The sequence below is a fragment of the Watersipora subatra genome, chromosome 4 (genome assembly GCF_963576615.1).
Source record: "Watersipora subatra chromosome 4, tzWatSuba1.1, whole genome shotgun sequence".
NCBI classification, from domain to species: Eukaryota; Metazoa; Bryozoa; class Gymnolaemata; order Cheilostomatida; family Watersiporidae; genus Watersipora; species Watersipora subatra.
Window position 1 is genome coordinate 4,445,705 of NC_088711.1, and position 19,820 is coordinate 4,465,524.

At 38.1% G+C, this 19,820-nt stretch overlaps 2 protein-coding genes across 2 annotated transcripts in view; one reads left to right on the forward strand and one right to left on the reverse strand.

Moving 5' to 3' along the window:
• Window positions 1-3,603, forward strand: part of LOC137392722 (serine-rich adhesin for platelets-like) — a 37,241-nt gene extending 33,638 nt beyond the window's left edge. Inside the window, exon 18 of the mRNA XM_068079036.1 lies at window positions 3,199-3,603. Coding sequence (XP_067935137.1) covers window positions 3,199-3,278 — 80 coding nt within the window. The 3' untranslated portion in view covers window positions 3,279-3,603. The remainder of the gene's footprint in view (window positions 1-3,198) is intronic.
• A 1,435-nt stretch (window positions 3,604-5,038) lies between these two features.
• Window positions 5,039-19,820, reverse strand: part of LOC137393845 (uncharacterized) — a 125,803-nt gene continuing 111,021 nt past the window's right edge. The window contains exons 62-66 of the mRNA XM_068080555.1: window positions 19,651-19,710; window positions 19,121-19,201; window positions 16,147-16,291; window positions 15,026-15,174; window positions 5,039-5,971 (exon numbers count right to left, since the gene is read on the reverse strand). Of these exons, the coding sequence (XP_067936656.1) occupies window positions 5,913-5,971; window positions 15,026-15,174; window positions 16,147-16,291; window positions 19,121-19,201; window positions 19,651-19,710 (494 nt within the window). The 3' untranslated portion in view covers window positions 5,039-5,912. The remainder of the gene's footprint in view (window positions 5,972-15,025; window positions 15,175-16,146; window positions 16,292-19,120; window positions 19,202-19,650; window positions 19,711-19,820) is intronic.

The following is a 19,820-nucleotide window of genomic DNA, read 5'->3' on the forward strand; positions in this document are numbered from 1 at the left end:
CTTCCCCAAGATGTTAATTGGAAACCCTAGTCGCCAATAGGGGGAGTGTGTGGTGGATCGTGTCCATCTACTAAAGCGAGCCGAGTCAAGTCCAACCAAGTAGAACAAAAGGCGGGGCCTACCCGCTATATAAGCGTGAACATTTGGACTAGAGAGCAGAGCTGTTCTGGGCCTGTTCATTGCGTGTGCTCGATTATTCTTGTACTTTTATGAACAAAGCAGAAGTACATGTATAAACTTATGCATTGAGTCTTATACTGGTGGAGTAAGTAAGGGTGGCACAAAACAATTACAATAAGATAGGTCGTATGATCATCTACCACACACCTACTTTATTCACTCCTTTTGCAATGGCATATTAGTTTGCTAATGCTATGTGCTTTCAGTATAAACTCAAAAAACCTGCTGTTCCTATTGATCCATTAATGGCCTAACCCGAAATACAGTGGACACTCGCCATACAATTTTATTTCGTTCCAGTGTTGGCATCGTAAGGCGAAAATGTTGTATAGAAGGATATAGAAATCCATAGTAATTATCAAATGCAAACACCCCTGGTAAAAAAACCATATTGAAATTTTATATACGTGCTGTACATATTAAAAATTGGTAACAAAATAGTACGTCATGTACGTCAGGTACATAGTCAATAGTACGTCAGGTAACAAAATAGTACAAAATAACTATAGTTACTTACAGTAACTTTGGTGTATTTAGTGGTTATTATCTGCGATAAAATGTAACGTTACAATGTATTATGCGCAGTTGCAGCAGTGCGCACCTGTAGGGAGTTCCCACCTTTGAGACAGACATAACATAAACATGAATTTTGTTTACTAAACACATACTTGAAGCTAAGTTCTAGCATTAATTTTACTAAATTTTACTAAACTTCAAATTTGTCATTGTCTGAAATTTTATCACCTATCTGTTTCCGGTTTGATTCTCACTATAACTTATAACGAATAATGCTGAACTGAGAGCGAGCAAGCATCATAACTTTTTCAGGCGTTGTGGGAGGGATCTCGGCGAATAGTATATCGGCATCTTCACCATTTCGATGTATTCAGCACACCAACTACCAAATTTTAATTTCAAGAGAAAGTTTTGTTAATATCATATGGCAAAGAAAGGTTGTAAGGCGGGGACGCAAAATCATCGTGTGTGTGCCATCATGAAGCAGAAAATTGTATAACCCAGGGCGCACTGTAATTCGATAGCAGAGCCTCAAAATATTAGACTATCTCATTGTTGCTACGCGATAATTAAACTACTCCATTGTATCTCGGCTATTTCTATTACTAAAATGACACTACCGTAAAACCTCTAATTGATTGCCACGCCTTTTTGATCGCCACCTCTAATTGACCACCGCTGTGGGAGAAGGGTTGAAAAATAGAGCGCACACCCTCTAATTGAATGTCACCTTCATTTGACTGTCACTTTGACAGTCTTTGATCTTTATGACCCCATAATATCTAGTGATCATTAGAAAAGTGTCTTGTCAAGTGTGTGAATTGTTTACATCAATAACAATTAATTCTGTCGTTGTCCAACAGCTTTTCGTTTTTTGTTGTTGTTAACTTTGAAAGCAACACCATAACAATAATTAATAACTGTCTCAGGCTAATAGTAGTTTCTTGTTTAACGCGGTCCTGATACTTTGAAGTGCAGTATATAACAAATGATTTACGATGGTTGATGAATGACTGACTAGTTTTAGAGTAATGGTTGCGTTTAGCGAGCATACTAAATGCGTTGCATAAAAGTTTTGCTCTGCCAAAAAACTGTTTGGACGTTAATGTCGACTAGTTTAGCAATGCATAAAAAGAGTTGAGGTCAGAAGACATTGTGTGAGGTATTGGGCTACCAGAAGATGTTCGTTCTATCGAAAGCAACAATCGGAACACAGCTATCCGAGGAATCGATGCAACTATTTTTGTTTAAAAAATTAATTTTTTATTAATTAAAATTAATTTTTGTTTTTGCATGTAATATAAGTATGGTTCATCTATGTCACTTGTTCATGAATATATATTTGTAGCATTTGATAAATTATCATTATATAATTTATAACTTTGCAGATTTATAGCATATAGGTTTGATAGCGTCATTGCGGTTATCTGATCTTACAATGGATTTACACTCGTAACTCTTCTTTTATTGCACATAAAAAGCTAGTTTTGGCTGCAAAACTGTAGCAAACATATCAATGAGTGCAATGAGCTTTTATGCAAAATTGTTAAATATAAAATACACATTTGTCTTCAAATTTAGAATAAAATGAAAATTGAAAGCTCGAACAAATTGCAAAGCAGGACATAGGCTATAATATCATCACAGGTTAATTGCAAGCAATAGATATCGACTGGTAGAGAGCTTTCTTGGTTTCTCAATGCATATATATTAAGAGATCTTTGACAAGTTGGAGGTAAGTTGGCAAGATATATTGCATCCAAAAGGGTTAATATCGCCCCACCGGAAGGAGGGCAAATTATAGGCGACATTCGCTTCGACCGTAAAAGAACTAAATTTATTTTCCCAAAATTCTGACAAACCATTTGAACTATACAACGCCAGCCTCCATTGGAACGCCACTTCCAGTAGACCGCCACCTCAAATTGACCGCCACCTCTAATTGACCGCCACCTCAAATTGATCATCAGTCACTATAGAGGAAGGCTTGAAAAATAGAGCGCCATGGCGTTCAATTAGAGGTTTTACGGTAACTCGAGATATCTCAACCGAAAATACCTAGCTCCTCATTACTATCAAATTAAGAAAGTTATCTTTTGTCCTCGAAATACTTAACTAGTTTTCTATTACGGTTTATTCTGTGTATAATTTGCATAAAACACTGGTGTTTTCTATTCTTTTTATTCACTTCACTTATTCACTTCACTTATTGTTGTTTTAGTTTCCTTATTGACCATTTTTTACTTTTATAACTAATACAAGCATATTCTATTGTTTTGTTCACTTAGGTTGGCTATTGGTTTTGTGTTGCTGTTATCTAGGTTACCGTTTTTTACTTTTATTTCACAACTAATAAATAGCTGTTGGTTTTTAGCATTTATGCTGTTTTAAACATGGAATACTTGAGACTAATTAGAATATAATAGTTGGGTTTGTTTTGAAATGCTTCACCAAAAATAGGTTTTTTAAAGGTTTAATCCTTTTCTGGTTGCTTATTTGCAGAGGCGCTAGCAGAAAGCCAAGCAAAGGATTTAGAGATTCAAGCCATGAAGCAGCAGTTGGGTCTTCGTCGTGTTGTATAGTAGAATTAGCAACTTCTCTTTAGATTGTTTTATGGTGTATTTTGTTTTCAGCTAATAAACTGTATAGAATTAAATGCTCAAGGGGCCAGTAATTTAGCTTAGTTCTTTATAACTTAATTACACTTACTCAACGTTTTTACTAAGGACACTCGAGTATGTATACAGATATTACAGTACAACTTGGATCAAAGTGGTTCAATTTTTCTGGAAGAAATTTGAATCTCGTTGGCTGTTTAATCATACTATTTTAATCTGCTGTGGCTTTTGCCAACCCATGCTTACTTTCTTGATTTGTCAAATACAGAAGTAGGATACTGTAACAAAATTCTTTATCCTCAGCTAGCTAAGATTTGCTGCGAACCTTCCTCTCAAAGCTCCAGAGGAAACCGAATGACAATTTCAGAAAAATCTATGTGCCTGTAAGTTGCGTGAAGTAATTTGCCTTTCTCTGTCTCAAACAAATAGGATTACTTCAAATAATAAGAAAATCACAATAGGTCTTAATTAAATGAAAGGCTTGATATGCACCCATAAAAAGGTATGTATTTTAGATTATATCTTAGAGACATTCTACATCGTTCTAGATAATAATTCTTGCATGTAGCACACATTTTATGCAGCCAGGAATCTGAATTGTTTCTGACTGATGCAAACTTCCTGTAGAATGTGTTACATACACTAGGCTCAATTTAACACACCAAGCGCTAGAAGACATGGAGATTATAATTCGTACATCGTACCATTCGTACAATTATAGGCATCGTATATTCTAATAGAGGTAAACGAACTTTTACTGTCACGACACCTTACAAGTACAGCTAAACCTCAACATAGGAAGTTAATCTGTTCCAATACGTTCGTTGTATGTTAAAACATTCATAATTCGGAATAAATTATCTTATATGAATACATTGAATCCTGTTTAATTCATTCCATAGCCCATAAACAGCAAAAACCAATGCAATTACATATTGCATTAAGACACTTGTAAAAAAAATCTATGTAAAAAAAATCTAAAAATTGTATTGAAAAAGCAAAACAATAAAGTAATGATCAATAAAAAGGTTTGTTACTTGAAGACATGGAGCAAACTGTATGTGCTATAAAGCATAGGCAGCCTTTTGTGTTAATATTTGCCTCATTACCTAATTGGTCATGCTGTTTGGGTGCCAATTGGTTTTGTATGGTCACGTTAGAAGTAAGCTTCTATCTTGCAATGTATATTACATTTTTGTGATATAATTCGCTTCTTCTTGAGCGGTACTGAGTTAGTGCAAATTTGATAATGTGGGATTCAGTGGTAGAAATAGATGCTGTAACTTGAACTACCAAATGTACATGTAGTTTAAATCCACTTAATACAGAAATTTCCTTTAGTTTTGTGTGATTTATAATCTTTAACAGCTTATTTCTTTTGCTTTACTTGACAGATGTTTTAAGATGCTTTACTTTATATATTGAGAATGTTTACCAAAACATCTGTATGCAAAGGTAATCATAAGAAGTTATGCTGTACTCATTGCCTGTGTTCAGCTCTATGCTTGTGTTCAGCTCTGTTTGTTTAATAGAAAAACTCTGCTTTTGATTGGCATGGGAAAACCTTATGAGCTCTCACCACACCAATGACCCAAAAGCCATTTTGGCTCAGGTACCTGTCACTAGTACAACTCTAATCAATATTGGCAAACAAGAATCAGTATAGTTGAAAATATAATTAAAGCATCGTCAAAATTTGACTTGATTTCTGCATGCTAGCCGCCACGGTGTATGATATTTTCACCAACAATTTTACACCAATAAACAATGAAGTATTGGCTAATTATACAGAACTACTGATTAGACATATATTATCAAATTTTTGCAACAACAGGGAAAACAGTAAATTACTATGTAAGTGTTTTTGATGCTTGAAAATATAAGTAGCGTGCACAATAATTAGCGTAATAATCTATTAAAAATAATTTTCTCTCATTTATGTTCAAGATCTTCCAAGTTACTTCACTGCGGATAGCGAGGAAACATGTGGGTTAAAGTTCTGTTGCAGCAGTTTACTCATAAGCAATTCACTTCTTTGCCATGATGGCCATTTATGTATGGAATGTGCGATCATTAGCAGCTGGTTTCTTTGGTGTGATATCATATGCTTGGAAGTCAAAAGCCAGTTGATCTACTTTGTGTTGAAGTTCGACGGGAAGCACATCACCATCTTGCCGCATCATTATCCGCTCAGTAACCACCTGCTGTTGAGCTTCACCTTGACGTAGAATTGTCCTAGTGTGTTGCTGCTTTACCCAATGTACTCTAACAAAAACGTTCAATATCTCGATAGAAAATGAGTACATAGAAATTTATGTTAAAGACAAATCGGTGGCATGAATAACAGAAGATCTAGAATCGTCATCATGCTGTGCATAATGCCCACTCGAGAACAAGGTAAGTCATGCAGAAGTTAGCGGTACGATAACGAGAGCAGGAGAATAGGACCACGGTACTGAACAGCATCCAACAGTAGTTTAGCTCTTCTACTAAAGGATCAGCAGATAACTCATAGTGTGAAGAGGGTAATCTAGAGGAAATCGTTAGAGGCCACTATCATGACTAGCTAGTCATCACACTCGTCAGCAGCTGATTCCGTTACCTTGTGCTGCTCGTGCCTGCTGCATCCTCCTTCGATGTCATCTCTACAGGATCACCTGAAAAAATAAACAAAGTTCCATAAGTAATAAACATAGATAATTCATGGAATTATCAAACATTAATTAATAAACATGGAATTCTGCAGTATTCAATATTGAGTTAAGATAACTTGCTAGAAAATTTTCATGGCATGACTGATGCAGTGAAATGGGAGTTCATTATGCCCAAGTACGGTATGGTACATACGAATAAGCATGCATGCACAATGCATAGTGGCATGACAACAACAAATGAATAGACATGTATATAAATTACAGCAGCTTAACTGGAAGCAAGAATCCTGCGATTCAAATCATTTCCTTATTTCTGTGATTTAATACTTTTATAAACCTACAGCATGACTTGAAAATCTTCGAACAGTATATCGACATCTAAATTAAGCCTGAGCAAATGGGCTTGCTGATACAGCTTCAAGCAGATTCAGCTATGAAATTATTTTTTCGAAACTAATCACTATTTTTATAGCTTCTATAGTAATGAACACCTCATATATCAGTAACTTGCTTAGTCTGAACATGCATCATTATAATGCAATGGTGCATAATAAAGCTAGTTATTCTTTTAATGTAATTTCTCGAAACTAAAATTTGCCAGAGTTTACACTGATTTTTTAAAGTAACTTGACTCTACACCCAATTCAATGAGCCTCAGGTCAAACGAGTATAAATCAGTCACCGGTAGCAATTATTTTTAGTTGCTAGTTTGCAGTTTTTTTGCTAGTTGTTAGCTATTAATTATTGAAACTCTTGTAGTAAAAAAAAAGCGTGTCATTATTATTCGGATCACATTTGCTAAGAAAAATGTAACCTAAATATGACAAAATATTTCTAGCCACAGCGGTTCAAATTCAATTTTAACCTCATCAAAAATCAACTTGTTTTTAAACAGAAATTTAAACTAAACTCTGTAGCTAGTTACTGTTACAAATTTTCAATTAAAAAGTTAGACCTGAACTCTAAAACCATTGATGTGCAGCTTGACACAGCATATGCCTGATAAAATTGAGAGACTGTTTCTACATAATGCATCACGCTAACACAGAAAGCATGCTTTGATAAGTGGCGAATGGTACATGCAGACAGAAGAAAGTTTAACATGTTGAGGTAACGTTGTTGAATAAAAACAACAGATTTATGAAAGAACATCCTCACACCAAGCGTTACAATACGACACAATAAAAACATTCCATACTGTGTGTGCTGTCAAAATAAAAGCAACAACATAAACAGGAACTGAAACAAAGGTGCAGAAGATAGAAATGAAAAAGGTATGCTTACTACAACAAGCTTGCAAAAAATAATGTGCTGGCAAAGTATACAGCTCTAGGGGTAGCGGCAGTGTCACACAAAATCTACCTAAAAGTACCTTCTGAGGAATGACTTCCTGTAGATGTGGTAGGGGACTGCCCCCTACTATTTTTATGAACTCGTTTTGCCTCTCTTTCAGCCTCAACATCGGCCATCGTAAATACTTTCTGCCGAGGTTCATAGCGATAGTCTGAGTCTACAAACTCTCGTAAACGAGTTGAACGACTGGATTGGCTAGAAATGGTGGATCTACTTTCCGTGTCGCTATCAACAGTAACCTCTGTAGACGTGAAAGGGTCTAAAGATGCTGGATAATTTTGATGAAATGACATAGTCATTCTATCTGCAGAATCATCCTCCGCAGTTTCTGACGCATTGTTTTCGACTGGTAAACCAGGCCCAGGATCTAGTGAATCCGTGCTGGTGTTCATATCAATTTGATTCAGAGCATTTAAAGAATCTGTTATGTTCATGGCGGTTGATGTCAGAGGTGAAACAGTTAAATCGCTAGCTTCTTGCATGCTGTCTGTCATTATATTAACAGGAGATTCTTGCAGGTACGGTTCATGGATGACATCGCTGCTAAGTGAGTCAAGAGACTTGTCCATGACAACTGGTGTGTCACTAGTGATAGAGTCAGCTGAAGATTTCATTGCTGAAGGCTTCAGAACCTCCTGAAGAGAATCATTTGAAGTTTCCATCAACATTGGTTCTTGAGTTTCTTTTAAAGAATCTGATGAATTTCGTGTGTAGTCCATACAATCTCGCTCATTCAGACTATCATTTGAGTTTTCCATCTTATTCTCTTCTAACCCAGAATCATGTATTTCTCTAGTAGCAGATAACCTCTCACTCATCACGGTACAAGTACGTTGGGGGATGACCTCACTCTCTTCCACATGGCTAGGAAAGCTGTCTGAGTCTAGATGGCTTAGTATAACTGAATCAGACATTTGACTTCTCATTTCATCAAATCTTTGGGAAGCTTCATCAATTATTTGCTGAATACCATCGGCTGTATGAGATTCACTAAAATCTTCACAGCAGGTTGTATCACTTGCTTCCAAGACTTCTTCCTTGTTGGTATCTACATCCTCCAAATACATAGACTGCAAAGCCGACGACTGTTCGGCTAAATCTCCAGGTCTATCAGCAGTACAATTACTTGCAACAAGCATTGCTGAATTCCTTTGAATGTGCATAGTTTGTTTACTAGCTAAATCCATCTGGCCTGGGTCAAATTCATCTCGTAGTGCCTCCAACTGCTGCACAACCTTATCAGCTTCTTTTTGTAGTTCTTCCGTTTCAACGTCTACTTCTAAGGTTTCAAATTCTAATAATGAGCTGGTAGAAACAGCTTTGCTTCCACCAGTGTGAAGAGGAATGCGATGGGGACTAGGTTCTGATGCTGCATCACTGTTTGACACCATAGTTTCAAGATGTTCAAACTCTAATACTGATGAACTAATCGACTCTTGATCCTTATCAAGGTGTTTACGCAAACTTTTTTCACCATAAAACGATGATCTTGGAGAATCACGAACAGAACCTACTTGGTTCTCCAAGTGCTCAAACTCTGACAGTGAGGACGACACTGATACAGTGTCTGCTTCCTGCACTGCTGGAAACTTGGGAACATTACTGACATCTGAAGGTGTGCTTGCACATGAGGCTTGAGCAGCATTAGGCCTAACACACGATGATTCTTTCAAAGAGATTTCCAATGAATCAAAAAGTCCCATATCTGTGCCAGGCATAACATCTGAACGAAAGGATGATGTCATTGAAGCAATGTCAGCCAAGCGGTCTTCTACCATGTCCTCTTCCCTGTCTGGCACAATAACAGTGTTATAACTATCAACACTAGACATATCTATGTCGTCATCAGGACTGTTACATTCTGGTGCTTCAACAATATTCATTCGTTCTGTTGCAGGCTCAACAGTTTGAAGATTGGTTACACCAAATAAGGAAGCACTTTGCTCAAATACTTCATTGGCACCAACACTCTGTTCATCTTGAGCTGATTCCACAGAATCTTCAGTTTCGGACAATTCCTCAACAGCAGACAATTGGCGATTTGGATATAAGCCATAGTCACTTCCTTCAGATGCTGCTGCTTCTGCATCAAATGTATCATCTATAATCAAATTGTCATAGATACTGTTGTTGGAGCCAGATTGATTTTCATCAGCAGGAGGTGATGTATCCCGACAGTAAAGCTTATTTGAACGAGCATGATCTTGATCAGTAAGGGAGTCTTTTGCACTTTTGTCTTTTCCTGAAGTACTTTCTGCATTTGATGTAAAATCAGTACTTGTTTCAAATGAATTGGGTGTTTCCACATCCTCACGAGTGGTTGAATCAGAATTTTCTCCAACAGCTTCATTCTTTTGAACTTTCGCATCCACTTGCATTAAGTCAAAATCAAAATGCGTGTTTGCCTTAACATGTGTATGATCAATGCTGTGAACTGAAGATGCGGCATCGCAAATAGTGTTAGTCATAGTTTCTTCATCAGATCTGAGTTGAGCTGAAGATGCCTTCCCAAAATCAATGATACTTAAAAGGGGATCGACCTTGGGAGGCATGCTAACTGGCCCAACATCTAAACTCTCTTTTGCACCGAGTTCAGCTTCCCGTTTTTCGCAAGGTGTCGTTTCAATAGGAGCATTGGAACAAGTGGACAGGCTACAATCAGCCTCATGAGAGCCTTCATCAAAAACTTCATCTGAAATACTTGTTGACATTGATATATTCTCACTTGATATATTAGGCTGCCGGCTGCTCGAAAGTGTATCAGTTATTTGTCCCGTTTCCAAAATATATGAGCCACCAATAAGGCTTGCACCAGTCGATGACAGAGCAGTACTGCTGGAATGACTATTACCGATATCAGGATAACTATTGGCTGTAGCTGGCTGCATAGTTGACAAATCTTCAGAGTCGCTGTCTACATCAGAAAAGCTAATCCTTCTTTGACCTTCAGATGAAATCATAGACAAGCCACCAAAAGAAGGTCTCTTTTGAATTTTATCAGTGTCACTGCAAGCACCGTCAACAGGGGTAACTAGCAAAGTACTGGGAGATATTTGACGACATGCTTCTGTGTTTTTAGTGTCATGTTCCTGGCCAACATAACTCTCCTCATAATCTCTGTCCACAAATTCTTTGGCATCTTCTCCAGAGCTTCCAAAATCATAGGATGTGCCGCTATCAGTCATGGCATGACTGGAAGGAGAATGTATCGGCTTTTCTGTTGAGTCAGATTCATCTCCAAATGATTGAATACTACCTTCTTTGCCTATAGGAACAAGTTCTTGCTGACTATTTGGATCACCAACGACACCAGTAGCTTCAGTAACATATTTGTACTTTTTACATTCGTTGCCATCAGAAAACATCTGAAAATCAGTTGTTTCACTGTCGTCTTGTCGTAACGAAGTCACCCCATTCTGAGATTCAGTTTTGGAAAAATCCAAGCAGTGCGCAGCAGCCTGCGATGTTGCTTGTGCAATAGCATCATCAACCAGGTTTTTGGCCACACTCTCAAGACCTTCGGAGTGTATGTGATGAATTGGAATTGTAAAAATCACTTTATTATTTGTGGAAGTACTTTTAATGGAAGAATGCAAATCGGCGGGTGGGCCTGTGTCATCACTCAACAAATCATCTGTACTGGTGGCCTCACTAATCATAGGATCAACCATGGAGCCCAGGGTATCATCAAATACTACAACATCTTTCGTCTCTGGCAGACTACACAAGTCTTTGGAAGGACTGGTTTGATCAATGCTGACATCTGTTTTAGACGCACAAACAGCGGAGGACTTTTGAGACATTTGATCATTTATTTGCAGAGAGGAATTTGTAAGATAATTTTCTTGCTTGTGTTCAAGTCGCAAATCCAGTGCAGGGCTTTCATGTTCTTGGTGCGCTATTGTCTCAAAAGGAGATTTCATGGCCAAACTTGTAGCTCTGCAAATATCATTAGTAGATGATTCGGAAAAGAAATCTTCAGAGGAGTGAGTACTGAAATTTGCTAAGATTTGGGCTGGATCATCTTTTGCTACAGGAGAAACAGAAGTGCTTTTAACTGTGACATCAACTAAACCCTCATCTGGTCTACTAGACAACTTAGAACCCATTTCTACAGCAACTTCATCAGAGCCTACGTCAGATCCAACCAGATTCAAACCTTCATCGCATGAGTTAAGATGGGAACCCTTGTTAGTAGCGAAAGTAGCTAAATTTTCAGTGGGTGTAAAAGAATCTACTCCTCTGGTAAGATTGTAATGTCCTTCAATTGAGATGTCATCAAAATCTATGTCATCTGCACTAATGGTGAGCTTTTCTTCATGAACATGAAGGCTGGACGTATCATCAGAAATGTTAGCTCTTTCAATGGTACTAAAACTAACATGTCCAGTTGAGGCAGTCTCATCAGGTAAGATGACAACGGGTGTGCTGGGAGATGTGCTAGCAGACTTGTCTTCAAGCTTCATATGCATGGAATCTATATTGGTCATAGTTTCGATAAGAGATGAAGGGTCTTTTGTGACTGAGCCGTCTTTTGCTTGAGCTTCATGCTCAGATGTGTGTATACTGACATCTTGAATATTGGCTCCATGAGACATTGTTAATGCTACTAAACTTTTTGCAGTAGCTGTATTTGTCTCCACCAGAACATGGTTTGCTTCTGTGATCTCTGTATCATGTTTTCCACAACCTTCGTTAACTTGTTCTTGTCCTATTACGATGTTGGCTTGGTTTAAGTCAGAGCTGGTTTTCAGGATTGTGGCTGAAACATTATCAGGAAACATGTTTTGCAAATCTTTTAATTGACACATTTCTCCATCTCTGCTATCTGCGGTATTTTTGGAACTCCACATTTTTTCTTGTGGCTGATCATTCAATGAAGGCAAAATGCTCTCACTGACCTCTCCGTCTCGAAGTTCCAAATTGCTTTGCTCACTAATATCCAACATATAACTGGATTCGTCCGAGCTTTGGTTGCTCTCCGTAAAAACAGTTTGCACACTATCAGGGTGTTCAAGTCTGTCCTTTTGTAAATTGTTTGAAGTTACTTTTGTGTCATCAACAAATGATTCAGTGTGGTCAATCTGTGCTTTAGCAACCAACTCAGCATTGATGCTGCTCTGTACTGATGTTTTGTGAGTTTCCATATTTGAAATTGACATGTTGTCTAAATCAAAACTTGTATTACCATTCGACGTGTTTGAACCAGCATCTGAATCATCAACCAACAATTCTTTTTGGCCGGACTCTTGATTCTCACTTTTCTCTCTATTTTCTTCAGCAAATGCAAAACTGGTTTGCGAAAACTCACATTGAGAAGATGGTGAAACACCACCTGAATGTTGAAGTCGTTCATCAGACATTGTGTTTGGAGAAACTTGTAACTCTAAGCAATCACCGACTGTAGGTTCCAACTCGGCAATACCATCATCCAACAGTTTGAGAGAACCTGAAGAGAATTTCAAGGTTTCAGCAAAGACTGGATCTCCAGTTGAACTGCCATCTTTGACTTCTAGCAATGTATCGGCTGTACTGACATTTGCAGTAGTTGAGCCGAAACTACCCATCTCTTGTGGGAGAGTCAAATCTGTAGTAAATGACGTGTGATGAGAAAGTTTCTTTTTTAGCTCATCTTCCAAGTTTGGCTCTGCTACCTCTGCCTCAGAATTTTCACTGGTTAGCACAGCTTCCTGAAGGTTGTCACCATGAATATGACCTTGCTCAAATGAACCATTCTCAGACCCACTGCTCACCATCATGCCAGGTTTTTTCACATCCGGAGGCATGTCGATTTCATCAGAGTCATCAACCAACTCTCTTATAGCAGTCTCCGGACTTTCACTTGCAGCTTCCTTGTCATCAACAGATGCAGAAACGGCATTTGAAATGTCACATGTATGTTGACATTGTTCATCATTGGCCGCATCTGAAAAAACATGCATGTTCAGCTGGTCGTTGGTCATTGAGTCCAATTCAGTTACGCATTCCGTCGATATATTTATATTCCCTGCAGAGGATGTTGAGAAGCAATCCGAATTCCAATCTTCAATTGTAGTGACGTCTTCACCTTCTCCCAATGTGTTGACTGTGTTGGCATTTATAAAAGTTTGACCGGAACTATTTGACTCTTGGGGAAGGAGAACATCAGTATCTGTCGTAGAATGTATGTAACTATTTGAAATTTTCTTTGGCTCATTTAGATTCGGCGCTGTCATTCCTTCATCAGAATTTTCACTGGTTAATGAAGCTTTGTCGAGGGTTTCACCATGACCGGGACTTTGTTCAAATGAAAACTCCCGAGACAAACTTCTGCAAGTCATGGCAAGTTTATTCCCATCTAAAGAAGTCAGGCCGATTTCATCTGGGTCCAGAGAAAATTGAGGAATATCATCATCGATAAACTGAGACTGCCGGTAAAGTACAGATGGAGCTTGTGAAATGTCATCGTAAGATACATAGGTATCAGTAGAACCAGAACCAGAGATCTTTGTATTAAAGCAAGATGGAAGTTTTCCAAAACAGGCTCCTTGTTGCTGTGAGACTTTTTCAGGAGCTATGAGATCTGGCTCGACAGCAATTAAACTCACATCTTCAGCAAAAGCTTCATTGTCATAAGAGCCATGTGGAGGTATGTCAGGAGTGAATTTACATGCCCCAGCATCTAGATCAAAGGAAAAAGTTGTGTAAGCAGAAAAAGAGATGAAACCCAAAATCAGGAAAACACTGTTGTGATGCATTGAACTAAATGCAACTGAGACACCATTGGCGATTCATTAACACTCAGTGAGAAATGGCAATAGGTCCTTGTGCAAAGCACGCGGGTCAATCAGCCTCATCTATGGTGCCTTTTTTAATACATTAACAAATAGGTTTCTCAAGTAAAAAATATATACACTCGATGCAACCATTGTACATTGTAAAGTACTCGGCGAAGCATTGTGCATAAAAATGACAGTTAACAACAGAGAACCACTCAAATGGTAACAAGATGAAGCGGTTTACAACAATCAGTTACCTCCATCCATCCCATCGGAATCCAAGCTGTCATCATCTATAAATTTAAGCAAAACTCCCACTTGCAAACTGGATCATTTTCACAATGAACCGACTCGAAAGAAACCAATAAAAAATGGTGATGACTCTAAACTAGGCAGGCATGTATAGTTAATAGTCTTGAGAAACTCACATCAAGAAGACACGACTCCGAGTTGTCATGAGGCATGCCAGATGGCAAATAGACACTAGATGAAACTCTCATGAGACACACAAAGTAACAAATATAGGAAAAAGTTACCATTTATTACTCAGATCGGAGCTAATGAGCGTTATAAAAGGTAGTGGTCAGAAATGTAAATATCATACAACCTATCCTATAACAGGAGGCAAGTGTTGTAGTTGGGGGTCATAGTAATAATTAGAAATACATGTATTTAACTGCAATACTAAAAAGTTACAACTATGTGACATGCTGACTGACTGTTGAATCTTTTTAAATATCTTATCAAATATCTATTTATTTAGGTGCAGAAACTAAAATCTTGCATTCAATAGTTTGCCAGAAACGTAAAAGTGTTACATTTCTGTCAAACAATTTCTGAGAAGTCATCTAGAATGAGAAGCTAACGCCAAACCTTGGTCTTTGCAATTAAACAGTAGTACTACAAAACATTTTCCACTTGACAAACACAATTGGCACACATATACCTGAGATATCCGAGTTGAGATTATCTGGAGAAGAGTGATGCCGCACTTTATCGAGTGATGAAGTAGATAGCCGAGTTAAGTCTTGATCTGACTGAGAACGTTCGAAGGACGGACTGGGCAGGTCAGAGAAGTTACCTATATCATCTGACCTGTTGAATAGCGCGAGTTTGTGAAAGTAATATGGTAAAAGCATGGCATTAGTCATTTACATTTACATTTCTGTGATAGTGATAGCTATCAATTATGTTATCGATTCAAACTATAAGTATATAAAAGCTAATAACCATTGATACATGTATCACTGCACACTGAGACATCTGCTTTGCCTAGGTTCTACTGTGACTAGGAGATAGATCCATAAATTGAGTAAAAGTGGAAAGCATTCCTAAGTGACTCACAAGTGTGTACAGAAAAAAGTGTTAGAGAAAACAATCTAGCAAAAACCCTGATGCATTATGAATAGTTTTGACAGAACAATGAGTTAATTATTAATCGTTTCATCAAATTTGTTTATTTACACTTTAACTATGGTTAGGCTAGCAATAACCATAACCTAAAATCATATTCATACTTAGCACAGCCAAAATCAATAACACAGTCTTTTTGTCAAAAGAGAGCAAATTCAAGGAATGTAATAGAAAGCTATGAAATATTTGACTGAAGTTGATATAAAATTAAAGATTTGCTCCTTTAATTTAAAGGTTTCCAACTTAAACTTAGTTCATGACACACTCATAAGAATGATGAAGATATTAACCATGTCAACCTTCAGGTGAAACATAAGAATGATGAAGATATTAACCATGTCAACCTTCAGGTGAAACATAAGAATGATGAAGATATTAACCATGTCAACCTTCAGGTGAAACATAAGAATGATGAAGATATTAACCATGTCAACCTTCAGGTGAAACATAAAAAACCTGGATTTTAAGGCTTTACACAATGCACAAAACAACAAATTACTGCTTTTTGAAATAACTGGAGTTATTAAAAGTAAAATCGGCGTATGAACTCATAAATTTTGGAAACAAAATATGGCACATGTACAGCGACTGCTGCTTCCATATAGAAACACACCAAAGCATCTCAACGTAAAGATCTTAGCCCCAAATACAGACCTAGAAGAAATCAGGTCGAGTCCAGACTCATAAGTTACATCGATTGGAGGCTCATTTTTTGCAGTTATGACAGATGGCATTTCATCGATAGTAGTTAATCCTCGAGGACGATGCAGGCCAACATCGCTGTCATCGCTGCTGTAGTCTACAACCAGATCATAGTTTTGGTAGTAAAAAGTTGGAGCAATATTGTTTGAACAAATATAGAACATTGAATGAATGGGAGATATGGAAACGGGTATATAGCAACCTTATACCAAAGCAAACACAGGTGTAGGATAAATTGCATTCATGGTTACATGCTTAGCACTTTTGGAGCACATAAGACAGTGTAGCTTTCTGAAGGACAATGCAAATATTATGAAAATACAAAAACGAATAACTTTTACACAATTTAAACAATGAGACACAAAGCATTAAAAAGAAGGTTAGCTGTGCAAGGCTTCAGAAGTCACGATACCTTTAGAAACCAAAGAGACATCAGAAAGTACAACTGCAGGACCACAAGGCAAACCTTCCACCGCCGTGTCTTTCTTACTGGTTTCTTCAACAGTATTCTCAGCAGTCACAGTATCTTCAGCAACACTCGCATGATCTGCACAGGAGTCAGCACTCGTTCGTCTTGTCAGCGAATCGCGTGTGGAGGATGGTGAAAGATCTGGCTCATCGGAGTGGAGGCTGTGCACCTCCACAGAGCCTTGGACCTCAAGGGAAGAGGTGTAACTGAGCGCTTGATGACCGTGCTGCTCCATGCCATTTGTACTCACAACATTGAAGTCACTCAAGTCACTCAAGTCCATTTTCAACTGAGAATCTGAGAAGGTACAATCATCACTTTCAGGCCTCACGCTGTCTAAGGTTGTGAAATCGCGATCTCTAGTGGGTGTATTAGCACGCTGGTCGCTATCAGAAAACTCCTCAGATGTTTGTGTGACCAATAACGACTTCGCTGTATAAGCGCCCTCATCCGTGAGAATGCTTGACGTCATACTAGATGTTTCTTTCTCTTCCTGATTAAGTTTCTCTTTCGGTCGCCCGCGAGAGAGCTCGTCGACAGCGCAATGTGCAAAAGTTCCTTCAGAGCTACAGCAGCTAGAAACGTCTATAAAACCTTCAGCACTTTGAGAGAGCTGCTCATTATTGTAAAGTACATCGGTTGTTGTATTATCATGCGGAAACCTCACATGCTTTTCAGAATCTTTCATCTCGGCTACACACTTTTCATCAAAAGCTACCATGCTGCAGTCATCCTCCGAGAGAGTAGCAGGCATCTCCTCAAACCCTTGAGCATACTCTTCCGTTTCGCTCTCGATAGTGTCTTCCATCTCATGTTTCTCTCTCTCGGACAAGTGACTGACAATGCTAGCCTCACTGTGAACCGAAGTGGAAAGCTGTCGGCTGCTTACATTTGATAAGGTCATGCCAGTGCTATCACTAAGCGTAGAGCTAGTAAGGTCCTCCACATCATCTAGTGTCATTGTGTGGGAAGCACGCAGACCACTCTCTGTTAATAACAAGGACAGACAATTCATGATAATCTAGAAGATGATAAAACTCTAATAGCAAGTACAGATACACATCGAAGTTCACAAAGGTACACAACAATCACACACAGCAAATATTGGCACAATGTGGGTGTCAAGATAACCAACTCATTACATCATGCGAGACCGACAATGAAAAAAGCTCGTGGGCAAACAACATGCAATTAACATTTTCTTTATACACGTAATTATATTTACTGTTTTTATACAGCGCAACGAATACAAGCGGCACAATAGATATATATACCTGTTAGTTGTTGAGATCTGGTCGCTGCAACATAGTCATCAACAGTAAAACTTTTCTCGCAGAGTGATCACCCGAGAGAAGATGCAACCTTTTCCAGAAAACAGGCTAAGTGTATCTTTACAAAACTATGCAGACAAATCTGCGAATTTTGATCGACATTGCAAGAACTGACACTGTACGGTCGGGCTGTTATTTATGGACAACTTGTCAACTACTACAGTAACGTGTGCACTAGAAAGCACATATCTGAATCAAACAGTTGGTATCTTTGCACATTCAAATATTTTGAAACTATCTGAGGTGCTAGTTTTGGCTAACATCTAACAGAAAGAGCTGGCGACCAACTAAACTATCTCTATAATGCTATTCATCTGCGGTCACAAATGACAACGGGGTCATGCAAGAACAATAATGTCTCACACTCCACCAATATCCTATTCAAGACTATCATTTAAATCTCAAAATAAGTATTGTTTATATTTCAACACAGAATTTACGTCTGCCAGATAAAAAATAAAAGGCAATAAGAAGCTTGGCATAAAGGTTAAATGACAAAATAACAGAAAGTACAGGTTCATTGCAATCAGATAAGGTAGTAAATATAAAAACAAAAGATAATTTAGCAATAACTATATTGCAAAAAATTGACACATGCATGCAATGACGAAAACGGTTTAAAATTCGAAATATAACATCAACATATTTCTCTAACAGGACTACAAATATGGGAAGACAACTCCACAGTGAGATGCATTAAAATCTAAACAATGCTATATTAGAGAGAATGTAGAAGAAACATGGAGTTATAAGCTGACTAGTAACAACACCCACACATATAAATGCAACTACCATCGTGTCTGCATTGTCTCCAGGCAGCTCCAATAAATGCGTGAAACAAGAAAGCTAAAGCAAACTTAGCACATTTTCAAGCAAGGCAGCCATAATATGCTTGAAGCTGTCAAATTGACAGGTAATGCGGATGTAGGGTTAGCGGAGGCAAGAATCTAGGGGTGAATCAAGTTAGGATAGCCCAATACCAGGCATGAATGGCCTCAACAAGAGGCTAAAGTCAAAAGTGTCCAAATGCCTTCTTCATTCAGCTACTTAGGCATCCAACTGCGAATTGTGCCAAGCTGGCAACTGTAGTCGACACACAAGAGCTAGCAGCGCATAACTCACTGACCTGGTTCCTCAGAAATGTAATTTGTGGCAAGGTCATCTGTGAGCTGTGCTTCATTTTCACCAACGTTGTCAGGAGCTAAAACTAATCATAGAAATAACAACAGTTTTCTACTTTAAGTGCATGGAGCAGACATCGCAGCCAGATTGATTCGTTAAGAAATTATGACAAAAAGCAACACGAGGCCAGGTAAGTAGTTGATATTCATTGCTACCCCTTGGTATCGGAAGGAGGCATTTGCAAAAAGACTAACAAGAAAATTTGCAAGATTGGAAGTACAAAGTGGGTTAAGCTCTTTTGGTAAGTGAATCTAAAAAGCATTTACACCCTGCTTTCTTTGGAAATTATTTTTAAACTCGCAACAATGCCAAATTGCTTTTATATCATTCACAACAATTTTTTCCTGTTCCTTTTCTGTTAGCGTATTGCACATAGAAGTCTCACAAAAGATCAGACAAATGGGACATCACAGTGGACAATAACACGCAGACAAATAGACAAGTGAATGTTGACAATGAACAGACCATACTCACCCGAGCTGTCTGCTCTTGAGGCTTGATTATCATCAGCAGCATCGGCTTTATTCCATTTATCTGTAAGATGGAGAATAAGTAAAATGAGTACAAGTGAGGACTATGTAATGGAGGAAGAATAGAGCGATGAGAAAGGTATGGGTGAAGTGAGATATGATGATATGACTTTG